The sequence below is a fragment of the Sturnira hondurensis genome, unplaced genomic scaffold (genome assembly GCF_014824575.4).
Source record: "Sturnira hondurensis isolate 20B ecotype Veracruz unplaced genomic scaffold, ASM1482457v3 Scaffold0000022, whole genome shotgun sequence".
Lineage (NCBI taxonomy): Eukaryota > Metazoa > Chordata > Mammalia > Chiroptera > Phyllostomidae > Sturnira > Sturnira hondurensis.
The window spans coordinates 7,260,875-7,281,023 of NW_028072653.1; the positions used below are offsets into that span (position 1 = coordinate 7,260,875).

General features: G+C 48.7%; 1 protein-coding gene across 2 annotated transcripts in view; it reads left to right on the plus strand.

The window, feature by feature from the left end:
- Nucleotides 1–20,149, plus strand: part of TENM2 (teneurin transmembrane protein 2) — a 343,633-nt gene that overhangs the window by 178,082 nt on the left and 145,402 nt on the right. For both annotated transcript variants that reach the window (XM_037040640.1, XM_037040701.1), the window contains exons 6-7: nt 10,230–10,425; nt 15,219–15,320. In XM_037040640.1, coding sequence (XP_036896535.1) covers nt 10,230–10,425; nt 15,219–15,320 — 298 coding nt within the window. The remainder of the gene's footprint in view (nt 1–10,229; nt 10,426–15,218; nt 15,321–20,149) is intronic.

Below are 20,149 nucleotides of genomic sequence, written 5' to 3' on the forward strand. Positions count from 1 at the left end.
AAAGAGTCAAGTGCAGGAGGTTTAAGAGCACAAAGGTAGGTCACCAGGTCTAACAGGTATGGGACTGGAGGACAGCATCCTGAGGCAGGTGTGACCCAAGCTGACTTTTGGAAGGGGCGTTACCCAGATACATAGAAAGGTCAGAGAGGCACAGATCTTCCCAAGCAGAGGGCAGTGGCAATCCCCTTCACCGTATGGGCTGCGCCGAAGCTTCACATAATGACTGTCCTCTGTTGGAAAACAGGCTTCCCTCTAGCCATCACTCAGCACCAAGGACATCACTTCGACATTCAGAAATGGTGCTTACAAGGCCAGGAGTGACCAAGGAGGGCAGCCCCCCCTGAGCTTCAGCGGCTGTGACCCTGCATCTAATTGTAGCAGATTTTTGGCGTGTGCAAAGCCCCAGCTAGGAGCACGTGTTAAGGAAAAGGAGAAAGTGCTCCAGCCCTACAAAGCCATGAGTTACCCTTGCGACTGGGAACACATGCTTTTGTGGACTGAGGGAGGGTCTTAAAAAATCAGGACTTGGGGTTTTCAGCTGTTTCCCTCTGTTCTCAAAAATGTTGCATGGGCGGGTTTAACATTCTCCCCACCCCTGCCAAGGAGACCCTGTCTTCAGATAGATACATCACTCTGAGAGCAGTTCATAACACTGCTATGTGCTTTTTGTCAAGGGTCTGAAGACCTACTATGTGCTGCTTGTCAAGGGACTGTAGCAGTGGACAAGGCAGATCTGGCCCTGCCCTTGCTTGGCTAGTGGGCCCTGGCGCTGAGGCCACTTCAAGAATTTTAGGAGATGTCACCTCCCAGCCAGCGCATCGTCCCTGCCTGGCCCTGGCCTGGCCTCACTACTTAACATTTATCCCGCTTTCTCCTGGGAACCCCGCTCTGACCCTCTGTGAGAAGGAAGGGTACCAGGATGCGCACCCCCCCAGCCACGATGGCAGTGCCTGCTAATCCTAATGCACTAGGGGTGCCCATTTATCCTTCTGTATTCCTTTTCCATTCCCCCTGCATCACTCCCCTCCCATACCAGAGACATTCAAATCATGCCCCTTTGAAATTTGCAAATCACAGCTTTAACCTTGCTATATTGGGGTGGCATGGAGTGGGGGAGACTTGGCAGAATCTATAATGTGTTTCTTTTTAATCCGCCCACCAACAAAGCCTGTGCCAAGCCCAAGGACCTGCCCAGGGACCAGGCAAGGTGAATGTAGCAGGCGGTGGCTCTCTTCCTTGCGGAACAGGCTCTGCTCTCACCTTTCACAGCCCTTTGAGGAGCATTCAGGTCTCTGCAGCCCTCCACCGGCCTCCCACCCTGCTCAAGGGAAATCTGAGGTTGTTCTAGGAGGTCATCTCTGTGAGAGCAAAGACAGTTGGGTTCCCAGCTGCGTCTGCAGCGCTCTCGGCCATTCTTGTCCGTAATTGGTGCCCAGCACATGTCTGATGGACCTGCAGTCACGGAGGCTGCTGGGTTGCTCCACAGGCTGGTCCCCCAGCTGTCCCCTCCCTTTCTCCTTCAACACCTCCTGCACTAGCCAGCATGTTGTCCCCCAGTCATGCCAAGCTCATTCTGTCTTAGAGCTTTTGTATGGGCTGTTTCCCTCTTTCCAGAACATTCCTTCACCAGGTATTTACACGGTTTCTCTCTTACTTTGTCGGGCCTCTACCCAAACACCATGCCCGCAGCAAGCCCTTTCCTGACCAGGAAATCTAGAACTGGGTACTCCTTTACGCCGATCTCCTTACTCCACTTGTCTTGAACTTAGTTTAGATGTAATTGGCAAAACACCCAATGCACACACTTTAAGCGTATAGTCTGATTCCTCAAATTTGGAAACTATCCTTTGGACCAAGCACCCCAGTCGTGATATAGAATATTGCTGCCCCAATAGCTCTGCTGTACCCCACGCCAGCCTCACCACTACCCCAGGCTACCCTGATCTGCTCTCTGCCACCAGAGGAGAGGGTCCTCCCTAGAGTTTCATAAACAGGGAGCCCTGTGCTCTTCCGTGTCTGACCTTCTTTGCCCCGCACAGTGCCAGTGAGATTCCTGATGGAGTCCTGTGTGTGTCAGGGGTGCATTTCTGTTGCTACTGAGATTCCCACTCATCCGCATAGACTATGTGTCTTTGTCCAGTCCCTTAAAAATGGCCATTTGGGTTGTCTCTGGTTAGCTTCCCATTTTATTCATGGCCCACATTGCTCCCTGACATTGTACTTCCACACGGCAATGTCAACCCCTGGAGGTCAGGTGTCTTGTCCATTTGCTTTACTGCTGTGTCCCCAATGCTCGGAGCAGGGCCAGGCACATAGTAGGTGCTCAGTATGTGTTGAATGACCCAATAGTTTTACATTCATTGCTCAGTAATGGGCAAGGCACAGGCTCACAAGCTGCGCTTCAGATACCTTTCTGTTCTGTGAGCCCCCGCCCAGAAACTGATAAGCCTTCCAGGTAAAACCAGATGGTAGCTGGGGTCCCTGCCTCCAAGGCCAGGCTAGTGCCTGTGACCCGGCCCGTGATTTCTATGTTCCTATGGCCTATTCCCTGTGTGTCTCTCGAGCATCCCTTTCCTGTCCTGTGACATCAGGAATGGCGCCCACTCTCTTGGCTGGCTTCCCTGAGAAACCGGGTCCCCTTGGTCATCTTCACCATTTCCCTTTAGTGTTTTCTTTTCTTTTCTTTTTTCTTGTACTTGGGAGTGTGGGGGGGCATTCATAGGAAGAGGCCACATTGTGACCTGGGTGTCCCCCAACATCCTGCTGTCCTATGCCCTTCCCTCTTTGCTTTTCTTTGTCTCTCTCCTGTTTACAGCAACAAAATAAATTCTTCCTGTGTCTCCTTCAGGTGAGTCTCCCCCCGCACCCAAGTTGTTTGCTTTGCAATCTACATAAGAGTTTTGTTAAAAGGCGTTTTCCCCAGTGAGATGAGTGAAATCAGTCCATCTCCTTAGACACGGGCAGGGCACCCCCTGAACCACAGGTACCCCACCCAGGCTTTGTCTCATCACCACAGCCTCACAAGAGCAAAACGACCCCCTGGGCCAAAGAAATGGGGCCCCAAAACTGAAACAGGTTGATTCTGTTTAGAGTCCTCCTCCTGCTAGAACCCCCGCAAACTAGATCAGGAGCCCCATTTTGCCATCAAAGGTCCCCTCACCCATGCCCCATAGGATGTTTTCTACTTTTCACGGGCAGGAGGATACAACCCTGATCTCCCTGCAGAAGAGCAAGGCTGGTCAACCATGCACGGGGCTGCCTGTGGATTCAGCATATTGGGTAGCCTGTGACGTGGTGGACTCAGGGTTTGCTCTCTGATTCTGGCTGCTGGGGTTTGAATCCCAGCTCCACCACTTACCAACACTTGAGTGAGGTATAGACCCTCTTCTTGCCTCATATGTAAAGTGAGGGGAATGATTCGTATGCCGCAGGGCTATCCCGAGCATTAAAGAAGATAGGACATGGAGTTGGATCACTTGCCACAGTGCTCTGCTGTCATTGGCTGTTCCCATACCATGTCGTCTGAGCAGTTATCCAATAAAGACAAAGGGAACTGCATGGTGCTTGCTAAAATCTTCTGGACACTTTTCCTACAGAGGTTCTGTCCTCTCAGTAGTGGTGTCACTCAACCTCCACTGTGTTGGCAAAGACTTCTCTCCAGGACTTACTTCCTTTGGGCCTGAATGTTTTTGTTCATTCCATTACAATCTTGACTGAGTGCCCACTGCGTGCCAGGGGCTGCTGTGGGCAGTGTGGATACCGTGTTGAGTAAGACAGGCCAGTCTCCCACTTGTGAGAAGTTTGTATCCAAGAGGAGGGACGTGGACCATAAATTAGGAGATACATAGCATTTTTTCTTTTTCAGAGAGTGATGAGTTTTTGCTGAGGATGGAAAGAGAAGAAGTGGTAGAGGTGTTTGAGAATGCGTGGTCCCGGGGGTCCATTCTGAGGTTCAGGCAGATCAGGCAACTGTAAGAAGAGCAGGAGGAAGAGCAGACCAGGCAGGGGAATCACTCGTGCAAAGGCCCCGAGGCTGGGATGGGCTTTGCATGCTCCAGGAAGTGAAGGGAGACCAGTGTGGCTGGAACTCAAGGAGGGGTTTGGAGGGTGACGGAAGGAGCTTACAGACCAGACATGGCCAACATCCAGAAAAGCCACCCAGACCTTTCCTGGCACCTTTTTGTCACTTCATCGGGATGTCTGCCTGTCCTCTAGTGCCCCACTTGCTTCTGCTCAAGCCTGACACCAGCACTTCCGAGCTCTGCCTTCCTCCCCTTTCTCTGCTAAGAGGCATCTAAGGACATGCACAAACCAGGCTAGCTGCCAGACGTGCTAGCAGCTACAGCCAGCTTCTTGGAGAATTTAAGGAAACCTCCCAAAGTTGTGAAGACTCATGCAAATCCAAGTTCGAGTCCTCACTTGGCCGCCTACCATGCTCAATGGCACGGGCTACGCTACCTAATGTATCTCGCCGCCATTGTCCTCTCCAGAGAAATAGTGATCAGAATAGGGCTCCTGGGAGGAGGAAGTGAGATAACAAATGTCATTATTTGTCATTATGCCTGGCACATAGCAAGTGCCCAGGCAAAAAAGATACAGTTTTCTTATTTTGGGTGATTGCTTTTTCCACTGCTGCAAGAGGACATGTGGTGAAATAATCAGGAATTCCACCTTGTAGATGGCTTCTCCTTCAGCCCTTATTTCAAGGAACTGTGTTCGGGTCCTCTCTGTCTTCCGTCTGTTAAACCCTTGTCTGAGGGGCCTGGCACAGTGAGGTGTCACAATCTACAAACACAGCCCCTCTTTCCTGTCTGGAAGCTTGGAGGCTCATCCCCACAGCTGGTGGACCAGTAGCCCCAGCAGTGCCTGCAGCCGGACCAAATGGCATCTAGTGAAGTGACTCCAGAAGTAGAACTGAGCTTGGAATCCAGAAAAAGACAGGCAGGGCCCTGCTAAGGGAAGCCACCCCCCAGCCCAGCACGTCCCTGCCCCTGTCATCCTTCCACACTTTCCCTAACACTCAAGCCTCTTTGAAGGAGAAGCAACAAATTGTGAAATGAGGATTCAGCTGGGTTCCCTTTGCCCTAGGCCTGGCTGAAGGTAGAAAGACATGCACAGCGCCTGCGCCCCCCATAAGTGACACCCGCACTGCCCATTGTCACCAGATAGTACAGAGGCCCTGTGGCAATATGGCTTCAAGCAACCCTGGCTCACACGCATTCCTGCAAACCTATGACAGCTGCGCATGTGCTGCCCTCCCAGGTAGAGCCCACATCCGATATCCCTAGGAAATGTCAGCATTTACTGCTTTTCCTGTGCATATCAACCCTCAACTGGCAGGTGCTCCAAATAGCAGCAAAGTTATTTTTCCCCCTCTCCCGGGGTCCTGGATGCAGGAATAACGTCTTCCTGAAGGGCAATGAGTTTGTCTTTAACCTTGCCCTCTTTGGCAGGTGTGTACCCAGGTAGCTTCCAGAAGCATCTCTCTGCTGCACACTCACTGCCTGCGGGCACTTTTCCTTCTGGGAAGGTGACAGGCCCTGCTCAACAGTCCAGCCTCTTCTGCTCCCTCTTCCAGCTCCTCTGGAAACCCACTCAGTTATCTTAATTACCATCCCTCCTCAGTCTCTGCCAAGAAGTGGGGCAGATTTATAATTGGATCAGTCAGATATTTGCTGTGGTTTATTTCCTTGCCTCCTGAGGGTTCATAAAAGTTGCATTTGCATGCCACTTTTGGGCATGACTGACGACTCAGAGGCAGAGCCCTCACATTGTATGCCAACATGGGTCCCTTTCCAAAGGCCAAGGAAAAAGAGAAAACTTTGTGGGAAGGGGGTGTTTATTTTGGGTTATTGTGCTCTCACCCTCTGGGTAGCTCTGTTGCCAAGTCAAGAGAGACAAGCTGCCTTGGGAGACAGACTTCCTGCTGCAGCCAGCCCGTGCACACACACAAACACACCCCTGCTGGGGGTTGATCACATGCCTTCTAATCTCTTCCAGGGTGTCTGCACATCTATTACAATGTGCTATGGAGCAACGTTCTTAGTCAACCAAGCACGGCATGGTCCCTCGAGCATCCCCGTATCCAAGATTGAGCATGATGGGCTTCTGGAATAGAGGAGACAGATGTCCCTGGTACTAAGCCTGAGTTGTCAATCCCTAGTGCTGGGGCATAGAGAAGAAACTCTGGCCAAGGCCTGAGCTTTTGGAAAATTGCCTCCTTTGAGTGTCAGCCAGATTGCCATGCATGCTAGCCAGGCTGCCATCTAGAAGTCCTCATGAGCTGAGGCCCTCCTGGACCAGATGGTTTCCATGCAAACCAGCTTCTCTCTGAGCCCCCGCTTCCCACCCTTCCCCAAGTTACAGCAGCGTGAAGGATGCTCTGTGGTGCTGCTTGGTACATGTTAACCTATGCGTAGAGTAACTATATGTTCTGAACTAGAGCACTTTGAGAGTGAAAGGAGAAACAAGAGGTGTAAACTAGGACAGTCCTGGGCAACCTTGGCAAAATAGACACCCTACACGTGATAGGTCGGAACTTGACCAACAGAAGATGCTGCCCTTCTTTCCTGGGAGAATTCCTTCTACAACCTTGTAAGACATGGAAAAGATGCTGGAACTCACTGTGACCTTGGGGAGTGAAGAACAGTATGAGGTCGATATCTGGGAAGGGAGAACAGTATGAGGTCGATATCTGGGAAGACTATGCTGAACAAGATAAGCTTCAACATTTCGGTGGCTTCATTTAATAGGTGTGCATTGCTTGCTTGTGTTGCAGTTGCAGGCTCTCCTCAAAGTATTAATTCCAGGGTGCAGGCCATTGCTCTCTTGTGGCTCCCACATCTCGGGCTTCAGGAGTACCCCATGGGAGATTGCTCAGGACGCTTAATGGGATGGTCTAGAAATGAAGTACATCCCCTGGCTTATGTTACATTAAGATGAGCACCATCCCATGCTCCCTTCTGGGCACAGAGGCTGGAAAGGAGCAAGACCTGGTATGGGTGATGACCAACGATCTCTACTACAGTGGTCACAAGGGAACAGTGTCAAAGGAGGAAGGGAAGGAAGAGAAGAGAAAAAGGCAAGAGAGTCCAAAGAAAGAAAGCCTGTGTTGTCTGTCACCCCACTGAGAATTGGAAACGGAACATCCTAATGGCCTCATCAAGTCACTTCTCACATCTCAATGGCTTTTATGAGTGAACAGAGACCTCGGGCCATGCTGACCCCCGTAGGCTTGTTCTGCACAGGGTGGTATGTGATCCCAGCTTGCTGGCTGTAACTCTGCCCTTTTCTCTCCTGCTCAAGAAAGCCCAGGATCTGTGAGAAAAATAGAAAACAAGTCATTATTAGGAGAGACCAAACACTGAATACATTCTCACGTCGTTTCCTTTCAATGGAATTCATTTACGAAGTCGGTATTGTATTCGGCTGATATTTAACAAGCATGTGTGGACCAGACCCTGCTTGAGATCAATTAGATGCCGCAGTGAAATGGAAGCATGAGGGCAGCACTTTCAAGGCTTGTTTATTTACCATCTACAAAGTCCTTACAGTTGGAGCACTTTTCTTGATTTGACCCCCTTAATGCGGACAGCAGCGGTTGGATGTAGACGCTGTGATGGTCCCCATGTTAAGAGTGAGGACATTGAGGACCATAGAATTGAAGTGACCTGTGCAAGTGTCACGGAAGTGACTGGCAGAGCTCAGGCTCCAAGCCGGCTGCCAAGAAGCCCCTGCTCTTCACCATCATACCATGCGAACGAGACCCCCGTCCTCTCAGAGTGCGCTCCCTTCTGAGTAGACTGACAATGGACATGAAAACAAAGGACATTGTTTCAGAGGAACAATGTTTCAGAGGAACACTAATAAGTGCTTCGCAAAAAACTAAGCACCACACAAGGACACAAGCTAGAGACGCATCAGACCCTGCAGCCCACACGTCCCAGGGCTCCGTGGGAGAGCCCCCCGCTCACAGATTCTGCCTTCAGTGCAGTGCATCCCCCATGTCTCTGTGGCAGGGCTCTAAGGTGTCAGCCAAAATAAATGTCCTCCGTGCCCCCTGACAAATGCCTCTCCCACAGTAATTGGATTGGTTGGGCCTGGAGCACTGCCGTGAGCCCTAAGCCATCGCTGCGCCCCTTGGCCAGTCGGCCCGTCCAGCCAGAGATGACTGATGCCCAAATTAATGGTGAGCGATGACCCACACGAGTAATCACCTTCCCTGACTTTTCCTCATGGGGGTGATAGCCGGGACCTCAAATGAAGTATATTCTTCTCGCCTCTGCACCGAGGAAGTTGCACTCATTTCTCTGACTGACAGCAATTTGTAGACATGGGTTTTGGTCATCGGACATTTACAAGGTTGCTAAGGAACAAATGTTTTGGTTACAAAGGCCTCGGAAAGCAGCATCGTTTTGTCATATCCCTTCAGATCATTTATTTTGTCCCATAAAGACGGCTGTGACCCATGGGGTATGGGCTGGAGAGAAGCAAAATACAAACACTCATTTCCAGAGAAATGGGGGAAATTTCCACTTCCTAAGCAGTGACTGTCTCCAGTCTCCACCCCCTAATGTAAAAACTAGAATCATGAGCTTCTCTTTTACCATTGCTATGATTTGCAAGTAAGTGACTCATCACCACAAGGTACTTAATTAAATGGTTATTATCTTTCGGGCACTGCCTTAAGCATTATCTCATGTCATCCTTGTAACAGCCCAGAAAGGTGTTAGGTTCCCTCGTGAGCAATCCAGGAAGAAGGTACAAGTCATAGATCCGCCCAGCTTCAAACGGTAGCAGATGGCAGAGTCAGAATTCAAACCCAGGTTTGCCTAATGGCAAAGCCTTTGTGCTTAAGATTATAGACTCTTTTATTTTCAATTACCACATTTCCGATGGGAAACACTGGCCGTTCTGATGATGGGGAAGTCACACGAGCAGGTTGCTGGAGTTCCGTTCTGTGACGTTTGTGACAGGGGTGAGAGCTGACGCCTATAACCTATGAAAGCCTCTTTGTGGAGGGGGAAGTGGTGAGACAGAGCTCGTCCCCCAGGGCTGGTTTCTGTCCGCTGGAGATCCTCACTTTGAGTGTCTGCTGAAAGTCACGATGCAAGTGCCTTTTCTGTTGCAGTGATTTTGAAAGAGTTCACAAGATTAGTCCATTTCTACCCGGATCTTACCAATTTTCTTGTCAAGAGCAAAAAACATTGGTGTTCACTTTGACTTTTTCTTCACCCTCTCTGTCCAGGCCATGGTCAAGCACGGTCCTGTCATCCTTAGAAATGTTTCATTTTCTAAATTCTCTTTATTTCTAAATGAGGCTTTATTTCATTCTCCCTCTAGGACATCGCATATGCTGACAAAGGCCTCCAAACATTCCTTTTATCGTAGCAGTCACAGCTCAAGGATCTTCCATGGCTCCCACGTGCCCACCACAGGATGTCACTGTTCTCTGCAACAGAACTCTCTTGAGTCACATGTGCCCTGCCCATCCGCCCCCCACCCCACCCCCATGGCCCTTGCTGAACACTCCATCTCTTACTGGTGGCTTGCAGTGCTGATCCCGGTTTCCACTGAAACAGAGTTCAATGTTTAATTGCTGGTGTTTCTGAACATGGCACCTGAGCAGATCTAGGTTCAAATTTTTGCTTGGCCATTTGGTTGCTGTGTGACGCTTAATAAGTTGCATGACTTCCCTGAACCTCAGTTTTCTTGTCTATAAAAGAAAATACAAATAGCATCCATCTCAGAGGGTGTTTGCAAGAATTGAATGAGATGATAATGATGATACAATCCAACATGTATGTCCTATTTGTCCTGTGCCAGGCATTGCTCTAAGAATTATCCTCTTCTATAGAATTGGTACTATTATTTTCAGAGTTTTGCAGATGGAGAAAGAGGTGGAGGATGGGGAGGGGGTGAAGGTAGAAGGTGACAATGAAGAGGAAATCAAAACCTTGGGTTTTAAAGCTTTTTGGATTTCATAACTGTAGAAAAGAAATTGTGGCCTCGAGTCATGAAACCGTTAGCAATAATTCTAAGCACAGTACGTGGCAACTGGTATTATTATTAGTATAACATCTGTGACCCGCGATTTACTGGATGACCTCATAGTACGATGTACTGAAAAACATTTTTCCAGGAACAAACCTGGGGGGGAGGGGGAGGGGGCAGGTCACGGGACCAGGCCCGCACCAAGTTTCACACACGTCTCTGTCTTCCTTGCCTAGTATGACTTCATGGAGCGCCTGGACGGGAAGGAGAAGTGGAGCGTGGTCGAGTCGCCCAGGGAACGCCGGAGCATACAGACCCTGGTCCAGAACGAGGCCGTGTTTGTGCAATACCTGGACGCGGGCCTGTGGCACCTGGCCTTCTACAACGACGGCAAAGACAAAGAGATGGTTTCCTTCAACACTGTCGTCTTAGGTACGTAGGGGGTCTCTGCGGAGATAGGTCACCAGGGCAAGAAGGGAAGCATTCTGGGCATCTCTCTAGAAGGCTCCTCTTCTCCCCAGGTGGTTTCTACTTTGTGGAAGACCAAAGCGGAACCCTCCATTCAGGCCTCATGTTGGGTCACTCCCCCAAAATGAGCCCTGATGAAATGTGAAGGCCACTTAAGCCATGACATTCACCGTGAGCCCCAAGGACTTAGGTGCGGTAAAGACCTTGGGTCAGACCGCCCGGCTCAGGTCCTGGCCACACAATCTGGGCAGATCACTGGACTTTTGGAAGCTTCAGTGTCCTCAGGGCAAAGCTCAGAACACTCCCTCACAGGCTACTATGAGGATTAAATAAGATAAAACATACAAATCTCAAAACGTGTAGTAGAGATCATGAGTATTGACTATTCCCATCAGCTCAATTTCTCTGAAAAGTCAAGGAAAGCTCAAAACAAAAAGCCTTTTAAAAGCTTAAAAATAAATCAGGAAAAAGATATAAATATAAGGGAAGAATCGTAACTTGTTCCCAAGTAGGTAAATATCGAAATGCTTTAACTAAGCAGTTGTCATGTTTGGTGTGTTTTAGTCCCACTTTTTATCAGCTATCAAGGAAAAGGCTAAGGTTTTACCCAAATTTTCTTCTTATATGTGTATACAAGCCTCTAAAAGGGCCATTGGTTTGAGGAAATTTCATGAGGTTTCCTAAAGCAAACCCTGAGAATTTTAATAATCGAATAAGCTGTAGATGTTTTCATGAAACTTGCTGTGTCATTAGGTTTTAATCTTCTCACTCATGGTAACAGCTGGTCCCAGGTGGAATCTTACCGCATCAGAGCAGGTTGCAGACCCCTTTCACAGAGGGGTAAGCTGAGGTTCAGACAACCGAGTCCCTCAAGGCCCTGGGGTGTGATGGTGAAAATGGCATGGGCTTCGGGGCTTTGCCCACTGGCCTTCGTGTTGTCCCATCTGCGGTTGGCTGTGGCTCTCAAGGGTCACTGGATAATGTGCCTTTTCCACATCCTCCTTAGAGAAGTCACTTTCCTCCTGGGCCTCAGCTTCATTTGTGCAAAGCTAGTGAGCACGTCCCTGAAGGGCAAATGATGGGACATCACGTAGGGAACATGCCTGGGATGGAGCTGGCTGTCCCTAAATGACAGCTGGTGATTGTTTAGGGGCTCATCTTAGTCAGCTGTCTTTCTCTTGACTGCATTTGAAGAACTTCTCTATTGGCCTCATGATTTCTCCGAGGGCATCCCCAATTCTTGAAAGATCTGGAATAGCCAATCTGAAATTCAGGTGGCTTCTTCATCAGTGGCCACAGCCTCAGAATGACACAGATCAGATAGAATTGAAATTCATTCTTATTCCCCGTGCTGAGGACAGCTTGGTCCTATCAGAGCAGCCAAATGCTCCAAAGCAGAGGTTGTTGGCACACCAGAGCCCACAGGCCGAGTCTGGCCCCCTGCCTGTTTTTATAAATAAAGTTTTATTGGAGCACATCTGTGTATATACTGTGTGTGAGAGCGAAAACGTTGGGTAGTTGCAACAGAGCCAGTCTGGCCCACGAAGCCCCAGTATTTATCATTTGTCACTCACAGAAAAACCCCTGCCCTAAAGTAACACCATGATCTTTGTAGAACCCAAGTCACTGGAAGAGTCATTCACAGTCCCCAGAGCTCCGGGTTCAGTACCCATGGGGGAAAACATGAAAAGAGGAAACCCAGCTCAAAAAGGGAGACCCTGGCAGCATGTCGAACTAGTTGGAGATGTTGAGATTTAAAAAAAAAAACAAAAAACAAAAGTCTTTTGCTTAAGAACATGATGAGAAATGGTATCCTTTTGGTCACCTTGCATTTGGACTCATATGTAACAGCATGATGGCGCACCGCAGCTGGCCTGTTCGGAGTCTGCAAGGACTGGGCGACCCGGCTAATAACAAAAACCATGGCAACTACACATTTATAGAGCACTGACTGTATACCAGCCCTGGATGGGGCCCTGTGTGCCAACCACCTGTGTCGGCCCGTAGAGCAGCCATACAACAGGTCCTGCCAATATTCTGTTTTCCCATTGACAAAGCCTAGACTGAGAGAGACTAAACAGCTCGCTGGAGGTCTCACGCAGTTGGTAACTGATAGGGTCAGGATTCAAACCGTCCAGAGCCTGGGCTCTTAACCACTGGATTGCTTTGGATTCTAGCCATACACACCCCTTTCCCCCTGCACAGCGAGTTTCCTGGAGGCCAGGAAATGTCTCCTAAAGCTTCTGCCCCAACTCCTTCATCCGCATAGAACCTAGATGTTGCAATGCCCTTCTCCCCAAGCCATTGCCCACGTTTGTCTGCCTGTCAGAGCTGGAGCAGCAATTCTCGCCAAAGGAGTTCTCTCGTCTGGACTGCAGCTCAGAGAGAAAGTCAAAGGGAATTGGCCTAATAGTAGGGCAGACATCTTGATAGAGCAATGATAGTGATTGGCCTGAAATACAGGGAAAAGAACAGTGTTATATTCGGTGCAGAGGTTCTCCCACACGTGTCTATTAGGAGAGCATTCTCCAGTGAGAACAGCGAGCTCCAAAAGCCCCTGAGATGGGAAACAGAAGGAAGAATGTTAGACGGGTGTCAACCGGCGATCACACTAAATATGCCTTTGACTTCGGGAAGTCCTGGGATGCGTTTAGGAGAGAAGCAGCCTGCGTTCAGAAATGAGTCTCATCTCAGGGGACCCACAAGAGGTGCCCTGGAAGCGTGGTGCGGATTTAGTGGAGGCTGACCTCCACGTGTGCAAAAATCTCACTTCCTGGGCTTCCTCCTGTCGCCTGCAGCCGCTTCCTCAGAAAACTTACACCGAGTCAACAAGAAGGAGGGCTGATGATACCGCGACAGTAATATCTGGGTGCTGGAAAAAGTGAGCTGAAGAGCATGGGTTCCTTTTATATGTGAGCCCATGTAGCACGTAATTATTTTCTCCCTCAAAAACTGTAGAAATGTTTGAAATAGAAGACTGGGAAAATTAAATGAAAAATTCTTTTTATTACAGATTTTGCTTATTTGGACTCTTCTACCAGCCTATGTATACATGCCCACACACACACACACATGCCCATTTTGACAGCCGCGTACCAAGGACCCACTATGTACCAAGCAAAGACCCACTGTGTACCAAGTAAGGAGAATACCTGAATGAGCTATTCCAATCTGGTGTCTGCCTCAGGGAGCCTGATGAGAGACGACAGGCACGAAACATGGCTATTATAGCAATTAAAGAAACGGTGAGGACAGGAACAAGACCCAGATTCTGGGAAGGTGAGGGAGGAAGACGCTCGGGAGCTAAATGTTTCTGCAACTCAGACCAGAAGATAAATGCTTCCAGTGAAGGGCAAGGCAGGCCTGCAGCCCAGCGAGAGCCCGGGCAAAGACCTCTGTCCTTCGGCCAGGACTGCCAAGGCAAAGAGCTCCCTGGGCCTTCTCTGCTTTATCTGGAAAGTCGTTTGGTTCAGAAAAGGGACCTTCGGCCTCCGGGATGTCCATTTCCCCCAACTCCTCCCCAGACCCAGATACTCCTTGAGGGCCAATCTTGACTTCGCTGATGGGTGTCTTCTTAAAATGCAAGTTATACAACGCCATTCCTCCATTTCAAACTTTTCATTTATTCCTGTTGGTCTCTGAGCAAAATCCAAATTATCCCTGTGTCCTACAAGAGCTGAGAAATGAAACACTGTAAAAAGCCCTGCTGAGTGTTTGGGTTTCAGTCCCGAGGGGGAATAAATGAAAAATTCAGCTTTAAGGTAAAACCTCCATGACATGCTAGGTGACCACATTAGGAGCAATTAGACTTCAGAATCTTTCATGCGACATCGCCAGGTCCAGGTCACCAACTCCCCAAAGGCTGCGTCATGTCACATTTGGGGCATTTGCACCTGTATGTTTTCTGTCATCATCTTAGTAATTTGGAACCTAAAAGTCTAAGTGTGTTTATTGTAATTTGAGGTCAAATGAGGATAATGATGGTTTTAAAATAATATGTATGTTTCTGTACAGATCCAAATCAACATGAAAACGTTCCCCAATGACCCCTTTGAGGATATTACTTGAGGGTACAGATAGAAATATAAATCATGAACTTGAACAGCCTTGCAGGTTAGAACAAATGTGAACTAACTGATTTTCATTGAAAAATAAGACCCACAAAAGCGAGGCATAAAAGGACTGTGGGATAACCTAAGACCTACTGCTTAATGAACCCCCAAATTGTGCTTCGGTTGATCAATCTCACGTATGTGGGTTTTCCTCTTGTTATAATCCCTCAGAGCAGGGAATTTTTTTACTCTATAAACCCGAGATCAGGAACCACCTTTACATTCAGAGACTCACCCTCTATACCCGAGCCACAAGCTGAGGTCCCACTGTCCGGCCAACTCTCAGACTGGCAGGATGTCATTGGCAAGACAGGCTCACAGTGCTTAAAACTGGTCAACAGTCAAACACAGGAAATTTCAGGTTTTATATCCAGCTAAATAGTCTCTTTGGAAAAAGCAGAAGCTGCAGCAAAACTAGCCCCACATACCTGCCTGGGTTAATCAGGTGGACAGCAGTGGTTATTCCCAGGCAAGTGGCCCTGGTCCTCACGGCCCCCCAGTCTCCTTCTCTCCTCACTGACGCTCCTCCCAACCAGTCTCTTGAGGTTACTGCCATGGCCCTTTAAAACGGTAGAGGGCTGATTATTAAGTTGCTTCACCAGCAGGCAGAGGAAAAGGTAACTGCTGAATTACCCTCTTTTTCAGATTCAGTGCAGGACTGTCCACGTAACTGCCATGGGAACGGCGAGTGTGTGTCCGGGCTGTGCCACTGTTTCCCAGGATTCCTAGGAGCAGACTGCGCTAAAGGTATTTGCCTCTGCTTCCCTGCTGTGGTTGGAAAGCCGAAAGTAGGCTGCTTCTTGGAGGGGGGTGAGAGAGGGCACACCCAAGTGGCCTGCCCAACAAATCTCATGGGGACATCTTGTATCACAGGGACGTTTGTAAGCCCGTGAGTGCTGGAGGGCCTGAGCCTTTGGCAAAGAGTAGGCTTTGATATATGACAATTGGCCACTATACCTAGAGGAGCTGAGCAGTTATCCTTGGCACCAAGGTGTGCTGAGAAGAAAGATTTGCTAAAAATGAGATGGTTGGATTTCCTGTAAAAGCAGAAGCGAATTACCATCACTTCATTCTTGTAATCATTAACTTCTATGTAATGGAAGATTAAGCATCTCAGGGTTAGTAAATTTCATTCATTCTGGCCAGCTCTGCTCTTAATCCAGGAATCGCTATTTGTCTTGGTGGAATCAGTTTTAAATTGTGTTATTAATTTATCTGCACTGCTTTGCACAGAACGGCTGGGGCCCTGGGATTCTTGGGGAAAAGGTAATATAAGATAGAAAATGACTCTCATAAGAACAGGGGACTCAGGGGCTGCATACCTAGCTTGCAAGAGACCTTGAATGTGACCTTCAAGTGGCGCAATCAGACGCAAGTGTGGTAGAGAGCAGAGCTTCTCACACTTTTTGCACACGGTGCACACATGCATGCATGTGCTAGATAAACACACCTAAAAAACGGAAAGAAATTTTCACCAAGCAATGCTTACTTTTACTCTGTGTTCCTTTTCTATCCTACCCTATTTCACTTTTAAAAAAATACTGCTTAACCCTAACTTGGCTGACTCCCCACCCACCCATAGGTCATGTCCCAGTCTGAAAACCAGTGGTGGGGAGAATCTGAGGCCTTGCTCACTCAGGCGTCCCTGGGTTCCAGTACCAGCTCTGCCACTGAGTATGCCCTGTGACCTTGAGCAAGTGGTGGGATGTTTCTGAGTCTTGACGTCCTCCTCTGGAAAGGTGGGGGGTTCTTACCCAAGTTTGTTGTGAGTGTGGTGTGATGTACCCGAAGCCCTCCGCAGAACACATTGTGAGACCTCAGAGGATTTCTTTAGTATCATTTTTTTATGCAGAGTATAGTTATTTACATATTTGTATAAGCTTTTCATTACTTCGCGTGCTCGTGATATAAAGACCACCTTTCCTTGGGTCTCCGAGAGGGAGCCCACTATTAACACAGCTGCTCTGGTAGCACCAAATGGCCCCACCCCTGTCTCCCATGCTCACCGCAGTCGCTGTGGAGAGTTGTATTTTATTCACTCACTACATTTCAAGGACTTGCAGTTCCCATCCTCCTGAAGGCAGACTGATAAGTGAGCGGGACTTTTCTGCACTGGAAGTTCTGAATTGGGTTGCATGTGCCTAAGGCCCATCCCTGAATAACACGGCCATGGGAAAGGTTTGGTCAGTTTGTCGGTTACCACCAGAAGAGAGAGCATGAAGCGCCCAGGCAACGCTCTTGGCTGATTCTCAGCTTAGCACACACTGCCCGATGGCACAGGGACACATCACCGAGTCAACGTGTCCGAGGGACCCCGATGGGGGAAGGTGGCTGGCGAGATGCTCTGCCGTGCCGAGCGCTTTTCCTGGCGAAGGCTTTAAAGAAGAGAAAACCTCAACATCATTTGCATGACTGTTCTTGCCTAATCTAATTTTCCTGGGAGTGAAGACATCGATGGGAGGAAGGGCAGAACAAGTCCTTTTATGGGTGCCTGCAAATGGGCTGAACACTCAGCTGCACGAGCTGTGAGCTGTAAATGTATATTACCACTGACACAGCGATGCATTATTAATCCTAAAAACCGTGTGGGTTCCGGCTGCACATCCAGTTACTGGCCTTTCAGCCCTAAGTACCCTGGCCATTTAAGAACTCTTCGCTCTAAATCCATTTGCCGACGAGCGCCCACTCCGCATTATGGATCTGTAATGGGGTGTGCATTTAGCTGCTTAAAAGGACTCTCGGTGTGTTTTGCATTCACCACCTGTACGGTGGCTGGGCGCACACTCCAAGTGTGCATTAGCCATGGTGTATAATTGATCCTCGGGAGACAAATATTGAGTGGCTGTTGAGAGTAGTTACTCCTGCATACCCAGGAGCTGTTCCTGAAGTCGGCCTTTGAACTTGTACATTTTAATTTAGCTGTTGATGCATACGGGTGACAAAATCGAAGCATTTAAGGAATAAAATTGCTTCCTCCTCGTTTCTCCCTTTATTCTTGGCCAAGTCGGCGTAATGGTGTTCAGAGGAACCTTCCACCTCTTTGGCCCCAGGCTGTTTCTGCCTTTCTATTTCCGAAACAGACCCAGTTTCAGCTACTTCATCGATGCTTGCTTCTCGCTGCAAGCCCTTCTTCCTCAAACTGTGCTCTTTCTGTCCCGCCTTGGTCATTTTTGCCAAATTCACAGGCCATCGGTATTATTACTTACCTAACATATTTCTTTAAGTCAGCTCATCGCGTGGACGTAGATAAATTTCTCTTAAAAAGAACAATGTCAAAGTCAAAAATTAGAAAAGGAAACCTGGAATAATGCAATAACTAGGAAATGTTAGTACCGTCTATAACTCTATCAAGAGAGTAACGTTTTCACCATCCAGAGATGTTGAGCCGAGTCAGGTTCGCACACACTTATTCGCACCCCATCCCTTGATGGGGGTCCATCAAGGATCCCCAAAGTGAACCTGGTTCCTGCAGAGACACAGGCCTTGAACTTCTCACCTCTTCATACTGGCTCTTGAAAAGTAACAAAACCCCCTAACTACACCTGGACAGTACGGGGAGAACCCAGTGAAAATGGACCCCCAGGTTTAACTGCACCAGCCTCAGGTGGGTAAACCTAAGGATCGGTGCCAGACGTACTTGTGGTAGGTGAAACCTGCACTTGAGATTATTTCTAAATAACAATGAATAGTTATTAAGTACAAACTATGTGCCAGGCATTGTACAGAGTACGTACTACATACTCTTACCTATCTTCATATCAACACAGTACATCTCATTTAACCAACCTTCCCAACATTTACATATGGAAGCCTTTTTTTTTTAATATTGAAGCCATTTTAGACTTGCTGACAAATTGCAAAAATCGTCCCTAGAGTTCCCATATAGTGTTCACCTCTAATGCAACATGAATATGGATGCAATGCCACTGACTAATTTACAGCCTTTTTTTTTATTTTGCTCATTTATTCCGATCCAGACCCTACCCTGAATTTAGTTGTCTTGTCTCCCGAGTTCCCTCCAATCTGTGAGGGTTCCTCAGTCTTGTCCTTCTCTTTTGTGTCCTCCATGACCTTGACCATCGTTAAGAGTACTGTCGGGTATTTCGTAGGATGGCCCTCGGTCCCATAGTATGTGTGGGTTTATCTGCTGGTTTCTCATGACTGGACTGAGGTCATGTGGCCCATTGGGCAGGACCTATCCTGCCCCATTAGCAGTGACTTTCACAAATCACCACTCTCAAACACCTTTTGACCCCCCAAATCTCCTAAGTGTTAACAGAAGTGATCTGGAGCAGACAGGGTGAAGTAATCATGCTACCACGTGCGGGGCGGACAGCTGGTCCCAGGTCTCCCACGGCCCGGGGTGGGGCGTGCCATCTCCCGGCTGGAGCCCATAATCATTTCCTTCCATCTTGATAAAAGCCCTTAGGAGGACCGAGCCCGAGGTCTCCCCTCATCACACATTCGCCTTCACCTTTGTTGTTTCGCTGACAGCTGTCCCCAGGATTCCCTGAGCACTGCCAGTTTCTGCTACAGGCAGCGGCAGACTCAGGCCCTCCTGCCAGGGGGAGAATTTGCCACGTTAGCAAGTGAGATTCCCATCACATCTGAGCCACACAGTATGTGTCCTAGTGACAGAAATACGGCTTCACTGCCTTGGCCTCAGGCTGCACCTCCCGTGCCCTTCTCGGAGCAGTGCGGACAGCAGCTCATTCTCCTTCTAAACCTGCCAGTCCGTATCAGGCATCTGCACGCATCCTTGCAGTGAACAGAGGTCCAGACAGCATGTGTTTGCAAAGGCTTTCTTCCACAGTGCCCACCGAGCCAGGACTCCTGAGGGGCTCAGAAGTCAAAATGGACCTGACCCTCACACCAAAAGAATGCATAAGGGTTCTAGCACATTGTTCCAAGTCAGGGGAGGAGACAGAAGTTACTCGTGCATCCGACAAATGCTTCATACGTGCCTGCCGTAAGCCACAGTGCTGCACTGAGTGCCAGAGATTCCCTCGTTAGCAGACGCCCCATCGCCCTGCCTCCGAGAGCCTCCAGCCTGGAGGGATGCCCATGATAAGCATGTGGGAAATGCAAGTTGAGCCCAGAATGCGGCGGTGTGGACCTTGAATGCTGTAGACATTATAAAAGAGAAGATAAGGAAGTTTGTGGAGCAGGAAAGTATGGATCCATGAAAATATCCAGTAAGCATCAGGGAATGTGCAGAAGATTCTAAGGAGAAAGTGTCTAGTAAAGGAACTACCCTGACTGGGGTCTTTCAGCGTAGACTTGTGTCAGTTGCGCCGTGCCTTCAGCAGTCAGCTCAGAGTCAGAGCTGCAGGGAGCATGGCCGTTCTTTCCTGGTAATCTGTACCACTTGCCATCAGGTGCCTCCCTGTCCGGCTATCGTTGTGCTGATCGTTCAAGTTATTGTTTCAACTGCAGTTTCCGATTATTACTATTCCTCTTGCATGGCTTTCTCATTACGTTAAGGCTATTTGTTGTGGGCTAGATGCCTTTTAATTATGATTTCTTTTTCTCTTATTTACTTGTACTTGAAGGTCTCGCATTGACTCCTGCTGCCT